This window comes from Agelaius tricolor, unplaced genomic scaffold (assembly GCF_023055355.1).
Source record: "Agelaius tricolor isolate 1412-34295 unplaced genomic scaffold, bAgeTri1.0.p SCAF_120, whole genome shotgun sequence".
In the NCBI taxonomy this organism is placed as follows: Eukaryota; Metazoa; Chordata; class Aves; order Passeriformes; family Icteridae; genus Agelaius; species Agelaius tricolor.
The window spans coordinates 40,190-67,545 of NW_027269380.1; the positions used below are offsets into that span (position 1 = coordinate 40,190).

General features: G+C 54.9%; 3 protein-coding genes across 3 annotated transcripts in view; 2 read left to right on the top strand and 1 right to left on the bottom strand.

Annotated features, from left to right (window-relative positions):
- GUCY2D (guanylate cyclase 2D, retinal) overlaps nucleotides 1-10,531 on the top strand; it is a 30,192-nt gene extending 19,661 nt beyond the window's left edge. Inside the window, exons 14-20 of the mRNA XM_071420018.1 lie at nucleotides 833-1,025; nucleotides 3,450-3,624; nucleotides 4,338-4,436; nucleotides 6,093-6,187; nucleotides 8,868-8,953; nucleotides 9,854-9,957; nucleotides 10,402-10,531. Of these exons, the coding sequence (XP_071276119.1) occupies nucleotides 833-1,025; nucleotides 3,450-3,624; nucleotides 4,338-4,436; nucleotides 6,093-6,187; nucleotides 8,868-8,953; nucleotides 9,854-9,944 (739 nt within the window). The 3' untranslated portion in view covers nucleotides 9,945-9,957; nucleotides 10,402-10,531. The remainder of the gene's footprint in view (nucleotides 1-832; nucleotides 1,026-3,449; nucleotides 3,625-4,337; nucleotides 4,437-6,092; nucleotides 6,188-8,867; nucleotides 8,954-9,853; nucleotides 9,958-10,401) is intronic.
- A 469-nt stretch (nucleotides 10,532-11,000) lies between these two features.
- On the bottom strand, nucleotides 11,001-20,167 carry ZNHIT1 (zinc finger HIT-type containing 1). The gene is made up of 5 exons (XM_071419984.1): nucleotides 20,082-20,167; nucleotides 17,987-18,157; nucleotides 15,493-15,572; nucleotides 14,486-14,655; nucleotides 11,001-12,895 (listed from the first exon to the last, which is right to left on the bottom strand). Exons 1-5 carry the CDS (start codon nucleotides 20,104-20,106, stop codon nucleotides 12,874-12,876), a joined length of 468 nt encoding a protein of 155 aa, XP_071276085.1. The 5' UTR covers nucleotides 20,107-20,167; the 3' UTR covers nucleotides 11,001-12,873.
- A 244-nt stretch (nucleotides 20,168-20,411) lies between these two features.
- PLOD3 (procollagen-lysine,2-oxoglutarate 5-dioxygenase 3) overlaps nucleotides 20,412-27,356 on the top strand; it is a 29,549-nt gene continuing 22,604 nt past the window's right edge. Inside the window, 5 exon segments of the mRNA XM_071420020.1 lie at nucleotides 20,412-21,030; nucleotides 22,222-22,310; nucleotides 24,054-24,190; nucleotides 25,242-25,408; nucleotides 27,242-27,354. Of these exon segments, the coding sequence (XP_071276121.1) occupies nucleotides 20,451-21,030; nucleotides 22,222-22,310; nucleotides 24,054-24,190; nucleotides 25,242-25,408; nucleotides 27,242-27,354 (1,086 nt within the window). The 5' untranslated portion in view covers nucleotides 20,412-20,450.

Sequence of the window (27,356 nt, forward strand, 5' to 3'; positions counted from 1 at the left end):
TGGGGCAGGAGAGGTCAAGGGTGGTCATCAGGAGGAGGTTGGGGGTGGTCTTGACCCATTGACCCCACCCAGATCTATGGGGCAGGAGAGGACAATGGTGGGGCTGTGGGGCAGGAGAGGACAATGGGGCAGGAGAGGTCAAGGGTGGTCACCTGGAGGAGGTTGGGGTCAGCCTTGACCCATTGACCACTCCCTGGACCTATGGGGCAGGATGGGGTCGAGGTGGTCATTGGGGACAGGTTGGGGTCAACTTGGACCCCTTGACCAAGGTGGTCACTCTGGACAGGTTGGGGTCAACCTTGACCCCTTGACCAAGGTGGTCACTCTGGACAGGTTGTGGTCAACCTTGACCCCTTGACCAAGGTGGTCACTCTGGACAGGTTGGGGTCAACCTTGACCCCTTGACCAAGGTGGTCACTCAGCCTTGACCCCTTGACCAAGGTGGTCACTCTGGACAGGTTGTGGTCAACCTTGACCCCTGGAGACCCATCCAGACCTAGGGGTCACCACATGGCCAAAGTGACCCCTGGAGACCCTTGTGGTCAGTCTGGACCCACTGACCCCTCCAGACCTATGGGTCACCACATGGCCAAAGTGACCCTTATGGTCAACCTTGACCCCTCCAACCCTATAGGTCAAAGTGACCCTTGGAGGCCCTTGAGGTCAACCTTGACCAACTGACCCCCACAAATCCCCAGAACCTCCCGGTGGCCACATTGTCCACTCCTTGACCACCAAACCCCTGTGGCCGGAGTGGTTGACCCCCGTGTGACCCCGCTGACCCCCGTGTGACCCCGCTGACCCCCGGGTGACCCCGCTGACCCCCGGGCAGGTCGGTGGCCGAGGCGCTGAAGATGGGGACGCCGGTGGAGCCCGAGTACTTCGAGGAGGTGACGCTGTACTTCAGCGACATCGTGGGCTTCACCACCATCTCGGCCATGAGCGAGCCCATCGAGGTGGTGGACCTGCTCAACGACCTCTACACCCTCTTCGACGCCATCATCGGCTCCCACGACGTCTACAAGGTGACCACGGCCGGACATGGGGGGCATGGGGTCATGGGGGGACACCTCAGGGTGGTCACTCGGTCATGGGGGTCAGGGGTGGTCACCTCAGGGTGGTCACTCGGTCATGGGGTCATGGGGGGACACCTCAGGGTGGTCACTCGGTCATGGGGTCATGGGTGGAGACCTCAGGGTGGTCACTTGGTCACAGGTGGTCACCTCAGAAAGGGGTGGCTACAAGGTGACCAAGGCAATGGTGGTCATGGTCAGCCCGGTCATGGGTGGTCATCTCAGGGTGGTCACTCGGTCATGGGTGGTCATCTCAGGGTGGTCACTCGGTCATGGGGTCATGGGTGGTCACCTCAGGGTGGTCACTCGGTCATGGGGGTCAGGGGTGGAGACCTCAGGGTGGTCACTCGGTCATGGGTGGTCACCTCAGGGTGGTCACTCCGTCGTGGGTGGTCACCTCAGGGTGGTCACTCGGTCGTGGGGTCATGGGGGGACACCTCAGGGTGGTCACTCGGTCATGGGGTCATGGGGGGACACCTCAGGGTGGTCACTTGGTCATAGGTGGTCACCTCAGGGTGGTCACTCGGTCATGGGTGGTCACCTCAGAAAGGGGTGGCTACAAGGTGACCAAGGCAATGGTGGTCATGGTCAGCCCGGTCATGGGTGGTCATCTCAGGGTGATCACTCCGTCGTGGGTGGTCACCTCAGGGTGGTCACTCGGTCATGGGGTCATGGGTGGTCATCTCAGGGTGGTCACTCGGTCATGGGTGGTCACCTCAGGGTGGGGGTTGGGGTCAGTGGTGGCTACAAGGTGACCATGGTCAAGGTGGCCCCATGGCCATGGTCAAGGGGTCAAGGTGGCCCCATGGACCTGCCCAAGGTGGCCCCATGGCCTTGGTCAAAGTGACCTCATGGCCTTGGTCAAGGTGGTCCCATGGCCATGCTCAAGGTGACCTCATGCCATGGTCCAGGGGTCAAGGTGGCCCCATGGACCTGCTCAAGGTGACCTCACGGCCTCATGGCCATGGTCAAGGTGGCCCCATGGACCTCTAGAGGTGGCCCCATGGCCATGGTCAAGGTGACCTCATGGCCTTGGTCAAGGTGACCTCATGGCCTCATGGCCATGGTCAAGGTGGCCCCATGGACCTCTAGAGGTGACCCCATGGCCATGGTCAAGGTGACCTCATGGCCTTGGTCAAGGTGACCTCATGGCCTTGGTCAAGGTGACCCCATGGCCATGGTCAAGGTGACCTCATGGCCTTGGTCAAGGTGACCTCATGGCCATGGTCAAGGTGACCTCACGGCCTTGGTCAAGGTGACCTCATGGCCTCATGGCCATGGTCAAGGTGGCCCCATGGACCTCTAGAGGTGACCCCATGGCCATGGTCAAGGTGACCTCATGGCCTTGGTCAAGGTGACCTCATGGCCATGGTCAAAGTGGCTCCATGGACCTGCCCAAGGTGGTGCCATGGCCATGGTCAAGGTGACCTCATGGACCTGCTAGAGGTGGCCCCATGGACCTCTAGAGGTGACCACATGGACCTGGTCAAGGTGACCCCAGCCATGCTCAAGGTGACCTCATGGCCATGGTCAAAGTGGCCCCATGGCCATGGTGAAGGAGTCAAGGTGGTCCCATGGACCTGCAAGGTGACCTCATGGCCATGGTCAAGGTGGCCCCATGGACCTCTAGAGGTGGCCCCATGGCAATGGTCAAGGTGGCTCCATGGACCTGCCCAAGGTGGTGCCATGGCCATGGTCAAGGTGACCTCATGGACCTGCTAGAGGTGACCCCAGCCATGCTCAAGGTGACCTCATGGCCATGGTCAAGGTGGCTCCATGGAACTGGTCAAGGTGGCCCCATGGCCATGCTCAAGGTGACCCCATGGCCATGCTCAAGGGGTCAAAGTGGCCCCATGGCCATGGTCAAGGTGGCCCTATGGACCTGACCAAGGAGACCTCATGGAGCTGCTCAAAGTGGTCCCATGGCCTTGGTCAAGGTGACCCCATGGCCATGGTCAAAGTGACCTCATGGACCTGCTCAAGGTGGCCCCATGGACCTGCTCAAGGTGGCCCCATGGACCTGCCCAAGGTGGCGCCATGGCCTTGGTCAAAGTGACCTCATGGAGCTGCTCAAGGTGGCCCCATGGCCATGGTCAAGGGGTCAAGGTGGCCCCATGGCCATGCCCAAGGTGGCCCCATGCTGCTCCAATCCCTGACCTTCCCATTGACCACCACCAACGACCACACCCACCTCACAAAGACCCCGATGCCCACCTCAGGTGGTGGTCGAGCGACCACCTCAGGAGCTCTCAGGCGCTGCGGGCGTGTCCCAGTGGGCGTGTCCAGGCGTGCGTGTCCCGGTGGGCGTGTCCAGGCGTGCGTGTCCCGGTGGGCGTGTCCGCCCCCTGACCCTGCCCCCTGGTTCCTCCCGGCCAGGTGGAGACCATCGGCGACGCCTACATGGTGGCCTCGGGGCTGCCCAAGCGCAACGGGAACCGGCACGCCGGCGAGATCGCCAACATGTCCCTGGACATCCTCAGCTCCGTCGGCACCTTCAAGATGCGCCACATGCCCGAGGTGCCCGTGCGCATCCGCATCGGGCTGCACTCGGGTACGGCCCCGCCCCCCGCGCCCCATTGGCTGCCCCGGACACGCCCCGGAAACGCCCCGGCCACGCCCCCCTCGTGTGTTGGTCAAAGGTTGGGTGGTGGCGCCTTGGCCAATGTCAATGGGTGGAGTTGGGTGGGGGCTGAAGGTGGTGGCCACGCCCAGTTTGTGCCCACAGAGTGGCCACACCCCTTGCTGGCCACGCCCATCTAGGCTAACGCTCCATGGCCACGCCCCCCCGTGTGTTGGTCAAAGGTTGGGTGGTGGCGCCTTGGCCAATGGTCAATGGGTCGTGGTGGGTGTGGCCACGCTTTTGGCCATGCCCATTGGTCACGCCCTTACAGGCCACGCCCATCTTGGGCCTGCTCAGTGGCCACACCCCTTATTGGCCACACCCACTTTGTGCCCACTCAATGGCCACACCCAACTTGGCCACGTCCAACTTGGGCAATGCTCAATGCAGTCGTGACCCATTGGATCCATTTGGGCCACGCCCCTTTTAGGCCACACCCCAAAGACCACACCCCCTGTGACAACACCCTCATTGGTCACGCCCATCTATGACCACACCCTCATTGGCCACACCCAATTTGGCCACACCCAACTCCTTGACCAACCCTCAACGCTCATCACCTGTTGACCCAACCCCTTCCATGGCCCCACCCTTTGTGACCACGCCCGTTTGTGACCACGCCCTCTCTGTGGCCCCGCCCCCAGGGCCGTGCGTGGCGGGTGTGGTGGGGCTGACGATGCCCCGGTACTGCCTGTTCGGGGACACCGTCAACACCGCGTCACGCATGGAGTCCACCGGGCTGCGTGAGTGACACCATGAGGGGACAGGGGACACTGAGGGGGACATGGACAGGGACATGGGGACATGGGGACAGGGGACACTGAGGGGGACAGGGACACAGGGACATGGGGGCAGGGACAGGGGACAGGGACACAGGGATGGGGACACAGGGATGGGGACACGGGGACAGGGGGACAGGGACACTGATGGGGACATGGGGACAGGGACACAGGGATGGGGACACCGTCAACACCGCGTCACACATGGAGGCCACCGGGCTGCGTGAGTGACACCAGTGGGGACAGGGGACACTGAGGGGGACATGGACAGGGGGATGGGGATGGGGACACAGGGATGGGGTCACTGAGAGGGGACAGGGACATGGCACAGGGACATGGGACAGGGACAGGGGGACGGGGATGGGGACACAGGGATGGAGTCACTGAGAGGGGACAGGGACAGGGGACACTGATGGGGACACAGGGATGGGGACAGGGGACAGGGGACGGACACTGATGGGGACATGGGGACATGGGGACAGGGACAGGGGACATGGGGACAGGGACAGGGGACACTGATGGGGACACAGGGAGGGGACACTGATGGGGACAGGGGGACAGGGGACAGGGACATGGGGACAGGGACAGGGGACACTGATGGGGACACAGGGACAGGGGACAGGGGACAGGGGACACTGATGGTGTCACCGTCAACACCGCGTCACGCATGGAGGCCACCGGGCTGCGTGAGTGACACCATGAGGGGACAGGGGACAGTGATGGGGACATGGATGGGGACACTGAGAGGGCACAGGGACAGGGGACACAGGGATGGGGACACGGACAGGGGACAGGGACAAGGGAGACGACTGTTGGGGGTTTGGGATTTTTTGGGGGGTTTGTTGGGTTTTTGGGGTTTTTTGGGGCTTTTTGGTGATTTTGTTTCATTTTTGGGAGGATTTTGGGGTTTTTTTGCGGGGAATTCTGGGGGTTTTAGGGTTTTTTTTGGGGGGGGATTTTTGGAGGTTTTAGGGGTTTTTTTAATATTTTGGGGATTTTTTGGTTTTTTGTATTTGTTTTTGGTTTTTGGGGTTTTTTTTTCTTTTTTGGGGGTTATTTTTGGGTTATTTTGGGGTTCCTAAACCCCCTTTTCCTCCAGCCCATCGCATCCACGTGAACCAGCGCACTGGGGTCAGGGCTGTGGGGTCGGGGTCAGTTCTGGGAATTTTGGGGGTTTTTGGGATCCATGGAGGTTTTTGGGATCTATGGGATTTTTTTGGCTTTTTTTTGTGGTTTTTTGTGGGGTTTTTGGGGTTATTTTTGGAGGTTTTAGGGTTTTTTTGTGGGGAGAATTGGGGTTTTTTGGGTGTTTTTTGGGGGGGATTTTTGGAGGTTTTAGGGTTTTTAAAATCTTTTGGGATTTTTTCTGTATTTTTTTGTTTGTTTGTTTTTGAGGGTTTTTTTGGGGTTTTTTTTTTGTTATTTTTGGGTTATTTTGGGGTTCCTAAACCCCCTTTCCCCCCCAGCCCATCACATCCACGTGAACCAGCGCACTGGGGTCAGGGCTGTGGGGCCGGGGTCAGTTATGGGAATTTTTTGGGTGTTTTTTTGGGGTTTTTTTTTTGGGTTTTTGGTTATTTTTGGGTTATTTTGGGGTTCCTAAACCCCCTTTTCCCCCAGCCTATCGCATCCACGTGAACCAGCGCACGGTCGCCATCCTGCTCTCGCTGCAGGAGGGGTTCAAGGTCGACATCCGCGGCAAGACCGAGCTCAAGGTGAGCCCAAACCGCCCCAAAACAGCCCAAAAAACCCCAAATACGGCCCAAAACTGCCCGAGAAACCCCAAAAAAGGCCCAAAACCGCCTGAGAAACCCCAAAACAGCCCAAAACTGCCCGAGAAACCCCAAATACAGCCCAAAAAAACCCAAATATGGCCCAAAACTGCCCGAGAAACCCCAAATATGGCCCAAAACTGCATGGAAAACCCCAAAACAGCCCAAAAAACCCGAAACAGCCCAAAACCACCTGGAAAACCCCAAATATGTCCCAAAACCACCTGGAAAACCCCAAATATGACCCAAAACAGCCCAAAAAACCCCAAAACAGCCCAAAAAACCCCAAATACGGCCCAAAACTGCCTGAGAAACTCCAAATACGGCCCAAACCACCTGGAAAACCCCAAATACAGCCCAAAACTGCATGGAAAACCCCAAAACCAGCACAAAATCCCCCAAAACACCCTGAGAAACCCCAAACCAGCCCAAAACTGCCCGAGAAAGCCCAAAAAACCCCAAACAGCCCAAAACCACCTGGAAAACCCCAAATACGGCCCAAAACACCCTGAGAAATCCCAAAACCAGCCCAAAATGCCTGGAAAACACCAAATCAGCCCCCAAAAACCCCAAAAAGCCCAAAACTGCCTGAAAAAACCCCAAATATGGCCCAAAACTGCATGGAAAACCCCAAAACCAGCACAAAAACCCCCAAAACACCCTGAGAAACCCCAAACAAGCCCAAAACTGCCTGAGAAACCCCAAAACAGCCCAAAAAACCCCAAACAGCCCAAAACTGCCTGGAAAACCCCAAATACAGCCCAAAACTGCCTGAGAAACCCCAAAACAGCCCCAAAAAAACCCAAATTGAACTCAAAACGGCCCCACACCACCTGAAAAACCCCAAATAGAGCCCGAAACTGCATGGAAAACCCCAAAACCAGCACAAAAAACCCCAAAACTGCCTGAAAAAAGCCAAAACCAGCCCAAAACTGCCTGAGAAACCCCAAAACAGCCCCCAAAAACCCCAAAAAGCCCAAAACTGCCTGAAAAAAACCCCAAATATGGCCCAAAACTGCCTGAGAAACCCCAAACCAGCCCAAAAAACCCCAAATCAAGCTCAAAACAGCCCCCAAACCACCTGAAAACCCCAAATAGAGCCCAAAACACCCCAAAAGTGCCTGAAAAATCTCAAAACCGCCTGGAAAACCCCAAATACGGCCCAAAACTGCCCGAGAAACCCCAAAACAGCCCCAAAAAAACCCAAACAGCCCAAAACTGCCTGAAAAAAAACCCAAATAGGGCCCAAACCACCTGAAAACCCCAAATACGGCCCAAAACTGCCTGAGAAACCCCAAATACAGCCCAAAAAACCCCAAATTGAGCTCAAAACGGCCCCACACCACCTGAAAACCCCAAATAGAGCCCAAAACTGCCTGAGAAACCCCAAAACAGCCCAAAAAACCCCAAATACAGCACAAAACGGACCCTATAAGTGACTGACCCCATGGCTGACCCCACACCTGACCCTGTAACCCCACACCTGACCCTATAACCCCATAACTGACCCTGCAACCCCATAACTGACCCTATAACCCCATAACTGACCCTATAACCCCATAACTGACCCTGCAACCCCATAACTGACCCTATAACCCCATAACTAACCCTATAACCCCATAGCTGACCCTATAACCCACCCCGTTGTTTATAGGGTAAGGGAGTGGAGGACACCTATTGGTTGTACCCATAGCTGACCCCATAACTGACCCTATAACTGACCCATACCTGACCCTATAACCCCATACCTGACCCTATAACCCACCCCGTTGTTTATAGGGTAAGGGAGTGGAGGACACCTATTGGCTGTGCCCATAGCTAACCCCATACCTGACCCTATAACTGACTGATCCTATAACTGACCCTATAACCCCATAGCTGACCCTATACCTGACCCTATAACCCTATAACCCACCCCATTGTTTACAGGGTAAGGGAGTGGAGGACACCCATTGGCTGTGCCCCATAACTGACCCTGACCCTATAACTGACCCTATAACCCCATACCTGACCCCATACCTGACCCTATAACCCCATAACTGACCCTGGCCCTATAACCCTATAACCCACCCCGTTGTTTATAGGATAAGGGAGTGGAGGACACCCATTGGCTGTGCCCATAGCTGACCCCATACCTGACCCTATAACCCCATACCTGACCCTATAACCCTATAACCCACCCCGTTGTTTATAGGGGAAGGGAGTGGAGGACACCCATTGGCTGTGCCCCATAACTGACCCTGACCCTATAACTGACCCTATAACCCCATACCTGACCCCATACCTGACCCTATAACCCCATAACTGACCCTGGCCCTATAACCCTATAACCCACCCCGTTGTTTATAGGATAAGGGAGTGGAGGACACCCATTGGCTGTGCCCATAGCTGACCCCATACCTGACCCTATAACCCCATACCTGACCCTATAACCCTATAACCCACCCCGTTGTTTATAGGGGAAGGGAGTGGAGGACACCCATTGGCTGTGCCCCATAACTGACCCTGACCCTATAACTGACCCTATAACCCCATAGCTGACCCTATAACCCTATAACCCCATAACTGACCCTATACCTGACCCTATAACCCCATAACTGACCCTATAACCCGTTGTTTATAGGGGAAGGGAGTGGAGGACACCTATTGGCTCGTGGGCCGCGAGGGATTCACCAAACCCATCCCCACCCCCCCCGACCTCCTGCCGGGGTGAGTTATGGGGCCGGTTATAGGGGCGGGGAGTTATGGGGTGGGTTATAGGGGCGGGGAGTTATGGGGTGGGTTATAGGGCCGGGGAGTTATGGGGTGTGGGGTTATGGGGTGACGGGGTTATGGGGTGTGGGGTATGGGGTTTGGGGTTATGGGGTGTGGGGTTATGGGGTTTGGGGTTATGCGGTTATGGGGTTTGGGGTTATGCGGTTATGGGGTTTGGGGTGACGGGGTTATGGGGTTTGGGGTTATGGGATTTGGGGTGTGGGGTTATGGGGTTTGGGGTTATGGGGTTTGGGGTGTGGGGTTATGGGGTGAGTGGAGTTTGGGGTTATGGGGTGACGGGGTTATGGGGTTATGGGGTTTGGGGTTATGAGGTTATGGATGTGGGGCTATGGGGCTTGAGGTTATGGGGTTTGGGGTTATGGGGTGAGTGGGGCCATTATGGGGTCAGGTTTGGGGCTTGGGGTGAGTGATGCCAATTATAGGGAGGGGTTATGGGGTTATGGGGTGGGGCTATGGGGTTATGGGGTGAGTGGGGTTATAGGGTGAGAGGGGTTTGGGGTTATGGAGTTTTGGGGTTATGGGGCTTGGGGTAATGGGGTTTTGGAGTGAGTGGGGTTTGGGGTTATGGGGTTTGGGGTTATGCAGTTATGGGGTTTGGGGTGAGTGGAGTTTGGGGTTATGGGGCCGGGTTTGGGGTTTGGGGTGAGTGAGGCCATTATAGGATCGAGTTTGGGGTGCAGGGTTATGGGGTGGGAAAGGGGTTATGGGGTGTGGCTACGGGGCAACGCCAGGATTGGGCGGAAAATCCCAAAAAAATCCCAAAAAATCCCCAAAAATCCCCACAAAAAAAACCCAAAATCCCAAAAACCCCCGAATTCGCCCCAAACCCCTCAGGGCGAGCAACCACGGGATCAGCCTGGACGAGATCCCGGCCGAGCGGCGCCGGAAGCTGGAGAAGGCGCGGCCGGGCCAGGTGCTGAAATAGCCCCGCCCACCAGGTGAGCAGGCCACGCCCACTGCGACAAACCCCGCCCCATTGAGGCCCGCCCACAAGATGAGCAGGGATAGAAGCCCCGCCCCCAATTGGTCACACCCAATTGGTCAGAAAGGACACAACCCCCACCCACAATAAGCCCCGCCCACCTGGTGAGAAGGCCACGCCCACCGGGACAAAACCCGCCCCCATGTCGTGAATAGGGACATAAGCCCCGCCCACAATGGGCAAAGCCCATTGAATTATAAAGGAAATAAGCCCCGCCCCATTAGGCCACACCCACCATGTATGCAGGGACACACCCACCAAATGAGCCCCGCCCCCGATAAGAGACACCACACCCCCCCGGCCACGCCCCTCCCGTGGCCACACCCTTCACTTGGCTACACCCACCCCTTCCCTTCACCCATCCCCTCCCCAGCTCATTTGCATCTCATTATCCCCACAGCTGCAGGCGGCCTCGCCCCGCCCCCGAGGGGCGGAGCCAACGCTGCTTGGCCGCCGAGGGACCCCACCCGGGTGACGTCACAGGAGGCGGAGCCTGGGCAGCACAAGGGGATTTGGGGGCGGAGCTTGGATCAAAAGGGCGGGGCTTGGACCAAAGGAATTGGGCTTGGCTCAGGGGGGCGGGGCTTGACCCCAAAATGGGCGTGGTTTGGATTTTTGGGTGGGGCTTTGCTGAAAAAGGGGTGTGGTTTACCCGGAGAGGAGCACGGTTTGTATTTATGGGCGTGGCTTGGCCCTAAAATGGGCAGGGCTTGATCCCGGGGCAGGGCCCCAACAGCCAATAGGATCCCGACTCTCACAAAGGGGCGGAGCCCTCAGGGAACGTTTGTCCAATCAGAGCCCAGGGCGGCCATCTTGGGCCAATGTTGGCGCAGCTCCGCCCTCAAGGGGCGGGGTTGCGGTTCCCGCTCGTTTTCTCCCGGAATTTTTCCCGATTTTCCCGGATTTTCCCCCATTCCCCAGGCCCCGCCCCCTTCCCCAGGCCCCGCCCCCTCTCCTGTAGCTCCTCCCACACCCTTCAAATAAAATCAATCCCAAAGATTTTGGTAGGAAAAAGTCGGATTTTGGTTCAAACCGGGCCCGGCCGCCATCTTGGGAAGTGGGAGGGGCCATGGCAGCCATTTTGTGGGTGTAGCCATGGCAACAATCTTGGGGGTGGGGCTATGGCAGCCATTTGGGGGGTGTGGCCATGTTGGGGGTGGAGTCATGGCGGCCATTTTGTGCATCCGGCCATGGCAGCCATCTTAGGGGTGTGGTCACGGCGGCCATTTTGTGGATCAGATCATGGCAGCCATCTTAGGGGTGTTGTCACGGCAGCCATTTTGTGAATCCCGCCATGGCAGCCATCTTAGGGGTGTGGTCATGGCAGCCATTTTGTGGGTGGGACCATGGCAGCCATGTTAGGGGTGTGGTCACAGCAGCCATTTTGTTGCTGTAGTCATGGCAGCCATTTTAGGGGTGTGCTCACGGCAGCCATTTTGTGCATCCAGCCATGGCAGCCATCTTAGGGGTGTGGTTATGGCAGCCATTTTGTGGGTCAGACCATGGCAGCCATCTTAGGGGTGTGGTCATGGCAGCCATCTTGGGGGTTAACCTACGGTGGCCATCTTGGGGTGAGACCATGGTGGCCATCTTGGGGCTGAGCTAAGGCGGCCATCTTGTGGGTGGGGCCATGGCAGCCATCTTGGGGGTGGAGCCATGGTGGCCATCTTATGGGTGTGGCCATAGCAGCCATTTTGTGGGTGTGGCCATGTTGAGGGTAGAGTCATGGCAGCCATCTTGGGGTGGGACCACAGTGGGCATTTTTTGGGTGGGGCAAAGGCAGCCATTTTGTGGGTGTGGCCATGGCAACCATCTTGGGGGTGGGGCTATGGCAGCCATTTTGTGGGTGTGGCCATGTTTGGGGTGGAGTCATGGCAGCCATTTTGTGGGTCATATCATGGCAGCCATCTTAGGGGTGGGGTCACGGCAGCCATTTTGTGGGTCAGACCATGGCAGCCATTTTGGGGGTGTGGTCACGGCAGCCATTTTGTTGGTGTGGTCATGGCAGCCATTTTGGGGGTTGAACTACGGTGGCCATCTTGGGGTGAGACCATGGCGGCCATCTTGGGGGTGTGGCCACGGCAGCCATGTTGGGGGTGTGGCCATGTTGGGGGTGGAGTCATGGCAGCCATTTTGTGGGTGTGGCCATGGCAGGCAGCCATCTTGGGGTCCAGTTAAGGCAGCCATCTTGTGGGTGCGGCCATGGCAGCCATTTTGTGGGTGGGGCCATGGCAGCCATCTTGGGGTTGAGCTAAGGCAGCCATTTTGTGGGTGGGGCCATGGCAGCCATTTTGTGGGTGGGGTCAAGGTGGCCATCTTGGGGGTGGAGCCATGGTGGCCATCTTATGGGTGTGGCCATAGCAGCCATCTTGGGGGTGTGGTCATAGCAGCCATTTTTGGGGGTGTGGCCATGTTGACGGGAGAGTCATGGCAGCCATCTTTGGGTGGAGCCACCGCGGCCATCTTGGGGAGTGGAACCATGGCGGCCATCTTGGGGGGGGTGGAGCCACGGCGGCCATCTTGGGGTGGATCTGTGGTGGGAGCATGGTGGCCATTTTGTGGGTATGGCCATAGCAGCCATGTTGGGGGTGTGGCCATGTCGGGGGTGGAGCCATGGCAGCCATTTTAGGGGTGGGACCAAACAAGATACGCCATGGCGGCCATTTTGGGGCAGCGTCACGGCAGCCATGTTGTGGGCAGGGTCATAGCAGCCATTTTGGGGGTGCAACTGTGGTGGCCATCTTGGGGGTGGAGCCACGGCAGCCATTTTAGGGGCGGGACCAAAGAAGACGCGCTCACGGCGGCCATTTTGTGGTAGCATCACGGCAGCCATCTTGTGGGCGTGGCCACGTCAGCCATATTGGGGGCGGGGTCACACCGTCCACTTCAGGCACCTGTGGGGGAGGGAAGGGAAAGGTCAGGGGTCACCAGGGTGAGACTCCGCCCCCTCCAAGAACTGGGGGTCCCAACCTCAGGAAACATTCCCAGAGAATTTTCCCATTCTTTTGCCGTTTTCCCCATTTCCCCCAATTTTTTCCCCATTTTCCTGACTTTTTTTCCCTTTTTTTTTACAGTTCTTCCCATTTTTTCCCCATTTACAGCAAATTTTTTCCTTTATCCCATTTTTTTTTTCCCATTTTCCCTGGAATTTTTCCTATTTTCCCAGTTTTTTTCCCTGTTTGTCCCATTTTCCCTCAGATTTTTCCTATTTTTCCCCCCATTTTGTTGCCATTTCTTCACCATTTCCCCCCCTTTTTTTCGCCCTTTTTTCATGTTTTTTTCCCAATTTTTGTTGGTTTTCCCATTTTCCTCATTTTTTTCTGGGTTTTTTCCTATTCTTTTTCCCATTTTCCTCCATTTTTGGCTGCTTTTCCCACTTTTTTCACCGGTTTTCCCTTTTTGTCTCCCTTTTTCCAACTTCCCCCAGTTATTTTCCATTTTCCTGGGGTTTTTCCCATTTTTGCTGGTTTTCCCATTTTCCCAGGCTTCCCCCATTTTTCCTGGGATTTTTTCCCATTTATTTTCCCATTTCCTCCAATTTTTCACCGTTTCTCCCATTTTCCCCCATTTTTTAACCATTTTTTCCCATTTTTGGCTGTTTTCCCCAGTTTTTCTCCCATTTTTGTTGGTTTTCCCATTTTCCCATTTTTCACCAATTTCTCCTCAGTTTTTTCTCAATTTTTTTCTGTTTTATTTCAATTTTTTGACCGTTTTTTTTCCTATTTTTTTCCACCGTTTTTCCCCATTTTTTCACCATTTTTCCCCATTTTTTCCCCATTTTTTTGCCCCCCTGTACCTGGTGTCCTGGTGGGTGCCCAGGCAGCGCCTGAAGCCCCGCAGGTGACACAGGTGTGTCCCCAAACCCATTTTTGGGCCGTTTTTCCCCATTTTTACACCATTTCTCCCCATTTTTGTGCCTTTTTTCCCATTTTTTCACCATTTTTCCCCGTTTTTTCCCCATTTTTTCGCCCCCCCCCCCATACCTGGTGTCCTGGTGGGTGCCCAGGCAGCGCATGCAGCCCCACAGGTGACACAGGTGTGTCCCCAAACCCATTTTTGGGCCGTTTTTCCCCATTTTTTTCCCATTTTTTCACCATTTTTCCCCATTTTTTCTCCGTTTTTTCCCCATTTTTTTGCCCCCCCATACCTGGTGTCCTGGTGGGTGCCCAGGCAGCGCGTGCAGCCCCACAGGTGACACAGGTGTGTCCCCAAACCCATTTTTGGGCCGTTTTTCCCCATTTTTTCACCGTTTTTCCCCGTTTTTTCCCCATTTTTTTGCTCTCCCATACCTGGTGTCCTGGTGGGTGCCCAGGCAGCGCCTGCAGCAGTTCCTGGCCCCACAGGTGACTCAGGTGTGTCCCCAAACCCATTTTTGGGCCGTTTTTCCCCATTTTTTCACCATTTTTCCCCATTTTTGGGCCGTTTTCCCCCATTTTTTCACCATTTTTCCCCGTTTTTTCCCCATTTTTTTGCCCCCCCAGTACCTGGTGTCCTGGTGGGTGCCCAGGCAGCGCGTGCAGCAGTACCTGGCCCCGCAGGTGACGCAGGTGTAGCCCGAGGGGAAGCCGCAGACGGCGCAGAAGTGGCGCTGGGGCAGCCGGGACGGGGCGGCCCCGGCCGAGACGTAATTGGGGCCCTCGGCTGCGCTCAGGTTCTGAAGGGGTTAAAATGTAAAACTCAGAGCCAAAATCCAGCTGAAAATGCAAAAATTCAGCCCCAAAATAAGCCCCAAATCCAGCAAAAAATGCAAATTTCAGCCCCAAAATGCAAAATTCAGCCCCAAAATCCAGCTTAAAATCAAAAATCAGCCCCAAAATCCAGCTTAAAATCAAAAATTCAGCCCCAAAAGCAAGCCCAAAAATCCAGAATTTAGTTCCAAAATCAGCTCAAAATCGAGAATTCAGACCCAAAATCAGCCCCAAATCCAGGTTAAAATCAAAAATTCAGCCCCAAAATCAAGTCCAAAAATCCAGAATTCAGACCCAAAATCAGCCCCAAATCCAGGTTAAAAATGCGAAATTTGGTCCCAAAATCAAAAATTTAGCCCCAAAATCAAAAATTCAGCCCCAAAATCCAGAATTCAGCTCTAAAATTCAGCCCCAAAATCAAGTCCAAAAATCCAGAATTCAGCCCCAAAATCAGCCCCAAATCCAGGTTAAAAATGCAAAATTTGGCCCCAAAATCAAAAATTCAGCCCCAAAATCCAGAATTCAGCTCTAAAATTCAGCCCCAAAATCCAACCCCGAACCCACCCCCAAATTTACACAAATTCTCCCCAAATTCCCTCAAATCACCCCAAATCCCCAAAAAATATTTAAAAAATCTCCCAAATCACCCCAAAATCTCCTTTATACCATCTAAAATCCCCTCTGACTGCCTCAAAATCCTCAAAAATCCCCCCAGAATATCCCAAAATCCCCCCAAATCCCCAAAAAAGTAAAAATGAATCCCCCAAATTTTCCCAAATTTTCCCAAATTTCCCCATCCCCACCTGTTCCTCCAGCAGGGCCTGGAAGTTTTTGCGGAAGCGCAGCTTGAAATGATCCCCCCGAGTTTTCTTCTTTTTCTTCCCTGGAGAAAACCCAAAATTCAGCCCAAAATTCAGCCCAAAATCTGACCCCAAAATTCAGAAATCAGCCCCGAAATTTCAGCCCCAAATTCGGCTGAAAATCCATCCCAAATCCAGCCACAAAATCCAAAATTCTGTCCCAAATTCGGCTGAAAATGCAAAATTCAGGCCCAAAATCAGCCCTGATTTTAGCAAAAATTGCAAAATCCAGCCCCAAATCCCACCCCAAAATTCCATCCCAAATCCAGAATGCAGCTGCAAAATCAGCCCCAAAATTCAGCAAAAAATGCAAAATCCAGCCCCAAAATCTGGAATTCAGCTCCAAATTCAGCCCCAAAATTCAGAATTCAGCCCCAAAATTCAGAATTCAGCCCCAAAATCAGCCCCAAATTCCCCTGAAAAATCTGATCCCAAATCTAAAATCCACCCCAACCCCAAATCCAGCCCCAAATCCAGAATTCAGCCCCAAATTCCACTGAGAATGGTGAAAATTCACTCCCAAAATCCAATGAAAATGCAAAAATCCAGCCCCGAATGCAGAATTCAGCCCCAAAATCTGCCCCAAATCCGGCCCCAATCCCCATTCCCGGTTCCCCCCGGTCCCGGTTCCAGTCTCAGCGCTGAAGTTGGGGAGCCCCAAAACCCCCAAAAACCCCCCTAAAATCCCTTTAAACCCCCCAAAATCCCCTTTAAACCCCCCTAAATCCCCATTGAACCCCCCAAAATCCCCTTTAAACCCCCCTAAATCCCCTTTAAACCCCCAAATCCCCCAATCCTGGCCCGGTTCGGTTCCCCTGGTGCCAGTCCCAGTCTCGGGGTTGTCGCTGAAGTTCGGGAGGTGTTTCCCAGGTTGGGACCCCCAAAATCCCCTCTAAACCCCCCAAATCCCCTCTAAACCCCCCAAAATCCCCTCTAAACCCCCCAAAATCCCTTCCAAACCCCCCAATCCTGGCCCAGTTTGGCCCGGCTCAGCCCAGTTCTGGTCTCGGTGGTGTTGCTGAAGTTGGGGAGCCCTAAAACCCCCCTAAATCACCTTTAAACCCCTAAAATCCCCATTGAAACCCCCCAAAACCCCCTTTAAACCCCCCAAAATCCCCATTGAACCCCCCAAAATCCCCTTTAAACCCCTCAAATCCCCCAATCCCGGCCTGGTTCGGTTCCGGTTTTGGTTCTGGGTTCCAGAACCAATCTTGGTGGTGTCGCTGAAGTTGGGGAGCCTTAAAACCCCCAAAATCCCCTTTAAACCCCACAAACCCCCCAAAATCCCCTTTAAACCCCACAAAATCCCCATTGAAGCCCCCAAAAATCCCCATTGAACCCCCCAAAATCCCAATTAAACCCCCAAATCCCCCAGTCCCGGCCCGGTTTTGGTTCTGAGTCCCGGTCCTGGTCTCGGCGGTGTCGCTGAAGTTGGGGAGCCCCAAAACCCCCAAAAACCTCCCTAAATCACCTTTAAACCCCCCAGAAGCCCCATTGAACCCCCCAAAATCCCCTTTAAACCCCCCAGAAGCCCCATTGAACCCCCCAAAATCCCCTTTAAACCCCCCAAAATCCCCATTGAACCCCCCAAAATCCCCTTTAAACCCCTCAAATCCCCCAATCCTGGCCCGGTTCGGTTCCGGTTTTGGTTCTGGGTCCTGGTACCGGTCTCAGCGGTGTCACTGAAGCTGGGGAGGCCTAAAACTCCCCTAAATCCCCTTGAAACCCCCCAAAATCCCCTTGAAACCCCCCAAACCCCCCTAAATCCCCTTTAAACCCCCCAAAATCCCCTTGAAACCCCTCCAAACTCCCCAAAATCCCCTTTAAACCCCCCAAAATCCCCATTGAACCCCCCAAAATCCCATTTAAACCCCCCAAATCCCCCAATCCCAGCCGGGTTCGGTTCCGGTTTTGGTTCTGGGTTCCAGAACCAATCTTGGTGGTGTCACTGAAGTTGGGGAGCCCTAAAACGCCCCTAAATCCCCTTTAAACCCCACAAACCCCCCTAAATCCCCTTTAAACCCCCCAAAATCCACTTTAAACCCCTCAAAATCCCCCAAAATCCCCCAATCCCGGCCCGGTTCGGTCCCCCCGGTCCCGGTACCGATCTCGGCGGTGTCGCTGAAGTTCGGGAGCCATTTCCCAAACCGAGACCCCCCAGAAGCCCCCAAATCCCATTGAAAACCCCCTAAATCCCCATTGAACCCCCCAAAATCCCCTTTAAACCCCCAAAATCCCCCAATCCCGGCCCGGTTCGGTCGCCCCGGTGCCGGTACCGGTCTCGGCGGTGTCGCTGAAGTTCGGGAGGCGTTTCCCGGGCCGGGGCAGCCCCGCCTGGGATCCTCCCCCAAAACCCCCCAAAAAAACCCCAAAAAAACCCCAAAACCCCCCAAAATCCCCCATTCCCAGCCCGGTTCGGTCGCCCCGGTGCCGGTACCGGTCTCGGCGGTGTCGCTGAAGTTCGGGAGGCGTTTCCCGGGCCGGGGCAGCCCCGCCTGGGGGTCGTCCCCGAAGTTGTCGTTCTCCAGCGCCTCCAGCTGCCGGTGCAGCCGCCGCTGCCGGGCGGGAGCGTCCAGGACCCGCCGGGGACCCCCCTCAGGAACGCGGGCTGGGGGAAAACGGGGGGAAAATGGGTCAGGGGGACCCCGAATTCGGGGATTCTGAAAAAAACCCGAATTTCTGAAAAAAAATCCGGAATTTTCCACAAAAAAACCTCAAAAATCGGGAGTGGATTGAGCCCATCCAGGACCCCCTCGGGAACACGGGCTGGGGGAAAACGGGGGGAAAATGGGTCAGGGGGGACCCCAAATTGGGGGATTCTGAAAAAAACCCGAAAAAATCCCGAAAAATTCCGAAATTCCACAAAAAAAATCCGGAATTTTCCACAAAAAGCCCTCAAAAATCGGGAGTGGATTGAGCCCGTCCAGGACCCGCCGGGGACCCCCTCAGGAACGCGGGCTGGGGCAAAACGGGGGGCAAATGGGTCAGGGGGGACCCCGAATTCGGGGACACCGAAAAAATCCCGAAAAAATCCGGAAAAAATCCGAAATTACAAAAAAAATCCGGAATTTTCCACAAAAAAACCTCAAAAATCGGGATTTTTGATTTTTCTAGGGCTGAGTGAGGCCATCCGGGACACACCAGGGACCCCCCTCAGGAACGCGGGCTGGAGGAAAACGGGGGGAAAATGGGTCAGGGGGACCCCGAATTGGGGGGTTCTGAAAAAATCCCGAAAAAATCCGAAATGCCTGAAAAAAAATCCGGAATTTTCCACAAAAAAACCTCAAAAATCGGGAGTGGATTGAGCCCGTCCAGGACCCGCCGGGGACCCCCCTCGGGAACGCGGGCTGGGGGAAACGGGGGGAAAATGGGTCAGGGGGGACCCCGAATTCGGGGACACCGAAAAAATCCCGAAAAAAATCCGGAAAAAATCCGAAATTACAAAAAAAATCCGGAATTTTCCACAAAAAAACCCTCAAAAATCGTGATTTTTCTAGGGATGATTGAGCCCGTCCAGGACCCGCCGGGGACCCCCCTCAGGAACGCGGGGTGGGGGAAAACGGGGGGAAAATGGGTCAGGGGGACCCCGAATTTGGGGATTCTGAACAAATCCCGAAAAAATCCGAAATGCCTGAAAAAAAATCCGGAATTTTCCACAAAAAAACCTCAAAAATCGGGAGTGGATTGAGCCCGTCCAGGACACACCGGGGACCCCCTCAGGAACGCGGGCTGGGGAAAAACGGGTCAGGGGGACCCCAAATTCGGGGATTCTGAAAAAATCCCGAAAATTCCTGAAAAAAACCTGGGAATTACCAAAAAAAACCCCAAAAAATCCAAAATTTCTAAACAAAAAAGGGAATTTTCAGAGAAAAACCAAGAAATTCCTCTCCTCCCAGAAAAGCAAAAATCCCCAAATAAAACCTGGGAATTCCCAAAAATTGGGAATTTAGCCCAAAAACTCAGGCATTTATATCGAAAAAAAATCGGCAATTTAGCCGCAAAAACCGGGAATTTACCCCCAGAAATACCAGGCAAAAAAACCCCAAAAATCCGAAATTTACCTTTAAGGAGATGGGGAATTTACCCCCAAAAAATGGGGAATTTCCATCAAAAATTCTTAAAAATGGGGAATTCTTCAAAACTGGGATTCCTGAACTGACCCCGAGACCCCCCAAAATCAACATCGGGATCCTCGAACCGGCCCCTGGACCCCCTAAATTAACCCCGGGACCCCCTCAGAACGCCCCAGGACTCCCGAAGCAGCCCCGGGACCCCCAAAATCAACACCGGGACCCCCGAACCGAAGCCCAGAACTCCCCGGACCCCCCCAAATCAACACCGGGACCCCCAAAAGAGCTCCGGGACCCCCTCAGAACCCCCCGAACCAACGCTAGGACCCCTCAGAGCCCTCTGGGACCCCCGAACCGACACCGGGACCCCCCAAATCGGCCCCGAGCCCCCCCAAAATCAAACCCGGGATCCCTGAACCGAACTCGGGACCCCCTGGGACCCCCGGCCCCCTCCCTCCTCACCCGACGTTTTCTTCTCCCCCATCATGAGGCGACTTCCGGTCGGCCGCCCTTCACTTCCGCCCTCTCCGACGCCATTTCCGCTCTCCGCCCCGCCCCGCTTCCGCCCTCACCCTCCGCCGCCATCTTGAGAGCGGCGCATAAACCCCGCCCCCTTTTCGCCATATTTGGTGTGGCGCTGAGGAAGCCGCGCCCCTTTTTTACTCCTGGCAACGTGGCAATTCCGCTCTGGCCACGCCCCTCGGTGCGGATTGGTCGAGAGGGCGGAGAGGTGGGCGGGGATTGGCGGAGAGGGCGGAGCGGCGGGCGGGGATTGGCTGAGGCCCGGCGGGTGCCACGCCCCCTCGGCCTAAGCCACGCCCCCCACGCGCCATGGCCGCGCTCGCGCTGCCGCTGCTGCTGCTGCTCCTGGGGAGCCCCGGGAGCGCCCCCAAAACCGCCCGAAACTGCCCCAAAACCGCCCGGAACTGCCCCGGGACCCCCCCAGGGACCCCCCCAGGGACCCCCCAAAACTGCCCCGAAAATCCCCAAAATTGCCCCGAAATTCATCCCGGGACCGAGCACGAAATTCTCGAAAATTGCCCCAAAAACTCCCAAAATTGCCCCGAAAACTCCCGAAATTGCCCCGAAAACTCCCGAAATTGCCCCGAAATCCCCCCCGAGACGCCCCAAAACTGCCCCGAAAATCCCCAAAACTGCCCCGAAATTTCCTCCGAGACTGAGCCCAAAATTCTCCAAAACTGCCCCAAAAGTCCCCAAAATTGCCCCGAAAATCCCCAAAATTGTCCCAAAAATTCTCCAAATTGCCCCAAAACCAACCCCGGCATTGACCCCGGGACCTCCTCAGGGAGTGACACCGAAAATGCCCAAATTTGTCCCAAAAATGCCGAAAATTGCCCCAAAAATGCTGAGAATTGCCCCGAAAATGAACCCGGGAGCGACCCTGAGGATGGTGAGTGGGGGAGGGGAGGGGGAGGGGTCAAAGGTCAGGGGGAGGGGTCAGGGGGAGGGGTCAAAGGTCAGGGGGAGGGATTGGGGTATCTGGGAGGGGTCAGAGGTCACTGGGCGTCAGTGGGAGGGGTCAGGGGTCACTCAGTGGTCACTCAGGGAACAAAGGTCACTCTGAGGTCAGGGGTCACTCAATGGTCACTCATTGGTCACTCAAGGTCACTGTGGTCACTAATGGTCATTCAGTGGTCACTCATGGTCACTCATGGTCACTCAGTGGTCAGTGGTCACTCATTGGTCACTCAGTGGTCACTCACTGGTCATTGGTCATTCACGGTCACTCTGTCCAGGCCTCCTGGTGCTCACGGTGGCCACAGAGGTGACCGATGGGTGGGTCAGTGATCATTGGTCACTCATGGTCACTCATTGGTCACTCAGTGGTCAGTGGTCACTCATGGTCACTCATGGTCACTCAGTGGTCAGTGGTCACTCACGGTCACTCTGTCCAGGCCTGTTGGTTCTCACGGTGGCCACAGAGGTGACCGATGGGTGGGTCAGTGGTCATTGGTCACTCATTGGTCACTCAGTGGTCACTCTGTGGTCACTCATGGTCACTCAGTGGTCACTCAGTGGTCAGTGGTCACTCATTGGTCACTCATGGTCACTCAGTGGTCACTCATTGGTCAGTGGTCACTCATTGGTCACTCATTGGTCAGTGGTCACTCATTGGTCAGTGGTCACTCATTGGTCACTCACTGGTCACTGGGATGGGTCATTGGTCACTCATTGGTCACTCATTGGTCATTGGTCACTCATTGGTCACTCATTGGTCAGTGGTCACTCATTGGTCACTCACTGGTCACTGGGATGGGTCATTGGTCACTCATTGGTCACTCATTGGTCATTGGTCACTCATTGGTCACTCATTGGTCAGTGGTCACTCATTGGTCACTCATTGGTCACTCAGTGGTCAGTGGTCACTCATTGGTCAGTGGTCACTCATTGGTCACTCATTGGTCACTCATTGGTCAGTGGTCACTCATTGGTCACTCAGTGGTCAGTGGTCACTCATTGGTCACTCATGGTCACTCAGTGGTCACTCATTGGTCATTGGTCACTCATTGGTCACTCATTGGTCAGTGGTCACTCAGTGGTCAGTGGTCACTCATTGGTCACTCATGGTCACTCTGTCCAGGCCTGTTGGTTCTCACGGTGGCCACAGAGGTGACCGATGGGTACCGGCGCTTCCTGCGCTCCGCCCGCGCCTTCAACTACACCGTGCAGGTCAGGGGGCGGGGCCACACCCGGGGGCGGGGCTATGCACGGGGGCGGGGCTACACCCGGGGGCGGGGCTACACCCGGGGGCAGGGATACACCCGGGGGCGGGGCTACACCCGGGGGCGGGGCTTCACCTCCAGCATGAAGGGAATGGGCAGAGCTAAGGGGCAGGGCAATGGGAATGGGGTGGGGCTAAGGGATGGGGCGGGGCTAAAGGGGATGGGGCGGGGCTAAAGGGGATGGGTGGGGGATAAAGGGGATGGGGAGGGGCTAAAGGGGATGGGGCGGGGCTAAAGGGGATGGGTGGGGCTAAAGGGGATGGGTGGGGCTAAAGGGGATGGGTGGGGCTAAAGGGGATGGGTGGGGCTAAGGGATGGGCGGGGTTAAAGGGGATGGGCGGGGTTAAAGGGGATGGGCGGGGTTAAAGGGGATGGGTGGGGCTTCAGCTACAGCCTAAGGGTGGGTGGGGCTAAGGACAAGGGGAGGGGCTAAAGCGAGGGGGCGGGGCTTCAACTGCAGCCTGCAGGTGGGGGATGGGCTAAAGGGGGTGGGGCCAAAGGGACACATGTAAAAGGGCGGGGCTAAAGAGGGTGGGGTAAAGAGGAGGGGCTAAAGAGGGTGTGGCAAAGGGGGCGGGGCTAAAGAGGGTGGGGCCAAGGGGGGAGGGGACACAGAAGAATTTCCCCAATTTTTCCCCATTTTTCATCCGTTTTTCGCCATTTTTTCCCCGTTTTTTTCCCGTTTTTTAACGTTTTTCCCAAAATCCCGTTTTTTTTGTCCCAGATGCTGGGGCTGGGCCAGCACTGGGGTAAGGGGACACAGAAGAATTTCCCCAATTTTTCCCCATTTTTCCCCATTTTTTGGCCGTTTTTCCCCATTATTTCCCATTTTTTCCCATTTTTCCCAAAATCTCATTTTTTCCCCCCAAACTCTGGACCTGGGCACACCAGGGACACCGAAGAATTTCCCCATTTTCCTCCCATTTTTTCCCCATTTTTCGTCCGTTTTTTGCCATTTTTCCCCCATTTTTTCACCGTTTTTCCCCATTATTTCCCCTTTTTTAACATTTTTACCAAAATCTAATTTTTCCCCCCAAAACTCTGGGCCTGAGGACACCAGGGACACCGAAGAATTTCCCTGTTTTCCCCCCATTTTTTCCCCATTTTTCATCCGTTTTTCGCCATTTTTTCACCGTTTTTCCCCATTTTTTCCCCGTTTTTTCCCGTTTTTTAACGTTTTTCCCAAAATCCCGTTTTTTTCCCCCCAGACGCTGGGGCTGGGCCGGCGCTGGGGGGCGGGGGACACAGAAGAATTTCCCCATTTTTCCCCCATTTTTTCATCCGTTTTTTCGCCATTTTTTCACCGTTTTTCCCCATTTTTTCCCATTTTTCCCATTTTTCCCAAAATCCCGGTTTTTCCCCCCAGACGCTGGGGCTGGGCCGGCGCTGGCGGGGCGGGGACACAGAAGAATTTCCCCATTTTTCCCCCATTTTTCATCCGTTTTTCGCCATTTTTTCACCGTTTTTCCCCATTTTTTCCCATTTTTCCCATTTTTCCCAAAATCCCGGTTTTTCCCCCCAGACGCTGGGGCTGGGCCGGCGCTGGCGGGGCGGGGACACAGAAGAATTTCCCCATTTTTTCCCCATTTTTCATCCGTTTTTCCCCATTTTTTCACCGTTTTTCCCCATTTTTTCCCCGTTTTTTCCCGTTTTTTAACATTTTTCCCAAAATCCCGTTTTTTGTCCCCAGACGCTGGGGCTGGGCCGGCGCTGGCGGGGCGGGGACATCGCGCGCAGCCCCGGGGGGGGGCAGAAGGTTCGGTGGCTCCGGGGGGCGCTGCGGCCCCTGCGGGGGAGGGGCGGCCTCGTCGTGCTCTTCGTGGACAGGTGCGGAAATTTGGGGTGAAAAATGGGGATTTTGGGAAAAATGCAAAATTTGGGGCAAAATCCGGGGGGTTTGGGGTGATTTTGGGATAATTTTGGGGCGGTTTTTTGGGCGGTTTTTTTAGCGTTTTTAACCCTTTCCCCCCCAGCTATGACGTGGTGTTCGCGAGGGGTTTGGGGTGGGTTTTTAGGGTGATTTTAGGGGATAATTTTGGGGTTGGTTTTTAGGGTGATTTTGGGATAATTTTGGGCTGGTTTTGGGATAATTTTGTGATGATTTTGGGGTGGTTTTTGGGCTGATTTTTTACCGTTTTTAACCCTTTCCCCCCCAGCTATGACGTGGTGTTCGCGGGGGGTTTCGGGTTGGTTTTTAGGGTGATTTTGGGATAATTTTGGGGCGGTTTTTGCAGTGATTTTGGGGTATTTTCGGGCTGTTTTTTGGGGTTTTTTTGGGGTATTTTTTTACGGTTTTTAACCCTTTCCCCCCCAGCTATGACGTGGTGTTCGCAGGGGGTTTGGGGTTGGTTTTTGGGGTGATTTTTGGCCATTTTAAGGTGGATTTTAGGGGTGATTTTGGGGTTGGTTTTTGGGGTGATTTTAGGGGCGATTTTTGGCCATTTTAAGGTGATTTTTGGGGTGTTTTTTGGGGTATTTTTTTTACCGTTTTTAACCCTTTCCCCCCCAGCTATGACGTGGTGTTCGCGGGGGGTTTTGGGGTGGTTTTTGGGGTTTTTTGGGGCGGTTTTTGGGGTTTTTTGGGCTGTTTTTTTACCCTTTTTAACCCTTTCCCCCCAGCTATGACGTGGTGTTCGCGGGGGGTTTTGGGGTTGGTTTTTAGGGTGATTTTGGGATAATTTTGGGGCGGTTTTTGCGGTGATTTTGGGGTATTTTCGGGCTGTTTTTTGGGGTTTTTTGGGGTATTTTTTTACCGTTTTTAACCCTTTCCCCCCCAGCTATGACGTGGTGTTCGCGGGGGGTTTTGGGGTTGGTTTTTAGGGTAATTTTGGGGTTTTTTGGGGTATTTTTTTACGGTTTTTAACCCTTTCCCCCCCAGCTATGACGTGGTGTTCGCGGGCCCGCCCCGGGAGCTGCTGGCCAAGTTCAGGGCCGGGTTTTGGGGGGCTCTCTTTGCAGCTGAGGGGTTCTGCTGGCCCCAGGAGGGGCTGGCCCCGCTCTACCCCCCCGCCCCCCCCGGCGGGAAACCCTTCCTCAACTCGGGGGGTACGGGGGGGATTTGGGGGGATTTTTGGGGGGGTTTGGGGGGGGTTTGGGGTGATTTAAGGGGATTTGGGGGAATTTTGGGGGGATTTGGGTCATCCTGGGGGGGATTTGAGGGGGTTTGGAGGGGATTGGGGGGGGATTTGGGGGGGATTGGGGGGGGTTTGGGGGGGTTTAAAGGGGATTTGGGGGGGTTTGGGGGGTTTGAGGGGGTTTGGGGGGGTTTGGGGGGATATTGGGGGCATTTGAGGGGATTTGGGGGGGTTTCAGGGGATTTGGGGGGGGTTTTAAAGGGGAATTGGGGGCGATTTTGGGGGATTGGTTGATCCTGGGTAGGATTTGAGGGGAGTTTGGGGGGGGTTTGAGGGGATTTGCAGGGATTTGGGGGGATTTTTGGGGGGGTTTGGGGGGGATTTGGGGGGTTTAAAGGGGATTTAAGGGAGAATTTGAGGGGATTTGGGGGAATTTTGGGGGGATTTGGGTGATCCTGGGGAGGATTTGAGGGGATTTGGGGGGGGCTTGGGGGGGTTTAAAGGGGATTTAAGGGAGAATTTGAGGAGATTTGGGGGCGATTTGAGGGGATTTGGGGGGATTTTGGGGAATTGGGGGGGATTTGGGGGGGGATTTCAGGGGTCCTGGGGGGGTTAGGGGGGATTTAAGGGGATTGGGGGGGGTTTAAAGGGGATTTAAGGGAGAATTTGAGGGGATTTGGGTGATCCTGGGGGGCATTTGAGGGGATTTGGGGCAGATTTAAGGGGATTTAGGGGGGGTTTGAGGAGGGATTTGAGGAGATTTGGGGGGGGATTGAGGGGGTTTGGGGGGGTTTGAGAGGGATTTGGGGGGATTTTGGGGGGATTTGGGGGATTTTGGGGGCATTTGAGGGGATTTGGGGGGGGTTTGAGGGGATTTGGGGGGAATTTGGGGGGGATTTCAGGGGTCCTGGGGGGGTTAGGGGGATTTAAGGGGATTGGGGGGGGCTTGGGGGGGTTTAAAGGGGATTTAAGGGAGAATTTAAGGAGATTTGGGGGGATTTGGGGGGAATTTGGGTCATCCTGGGGGGGATTTGAGGGGATTTGGGGGAAGTTTTGGGGGGATTTTGGGGGTCCTGAGGGGTTTTGAGGGGATTTGGGGGGGTTGAGGAGATTTGGGGTGTTTGGGGGGGTTTAAGGGAGATTTGGGGGGTCCTGGGGGGATTTTGGGGGAGTTTGGGGGGGATTTTGGGCGGATTTGAGGGGATTTGGAGGAATTTTGAGGGATTTGAGGGGGATTTGGGGGCTGAGGGGGGATTTGGGGGCTCCTGGGGATATTTTTGGGGCGGTTCCTGGAGATTTCGGGGTTTTTGGGGAATTTTTTGGGGTGATTCATGGGGATTTTGGGGACAATTTTTGGGGTGGTTCAGGGTGATTTTGGGGCGGTTTTTGGGGTTGATTTTGGGGTTTTTAGGGTTCGTGGGGTTGGTTTTGGATTTTTTGGGGATATTTTTGAGGCAATTTCTGGGTTTTTTGGGGGGATATTTTGGGGATTTTTGAGGTTATTTTTGGGGCGATTTCTGGTTTTTTTGGGGGGGTTTTTTGGGGGGATATTTTGGGGATTTTTGAGGTTATTTTTGGGGCGATTTCTGTTTTTTTTGGGGGGGTTTTTTGGGGGGATATTTTGGGGATTTTTGAGGTGATTTTTGGGGCGATTTCTGGTTTTTTTGGGGGGGTTTTTTGGGGGGATATTTTGGGGATTTTTGAGGTTATTTTTGGGGCGATTTCTGGGTTTTTTGGGGGGATATTTTGGGCATTTCTGAGGTGATTTTTGGGGGGAAATTCCGATGTTTTCTGGCGTTTTTAGGGTTCGTGGGCTACGCCCCAGCCCTGTGGGCTCTGGTGGAGCGTTGGCACTTCCGGGACGACGACGACGATCAATTGTTCTATACCCAATTATATTTAAATAAGGAGCTCAGGGT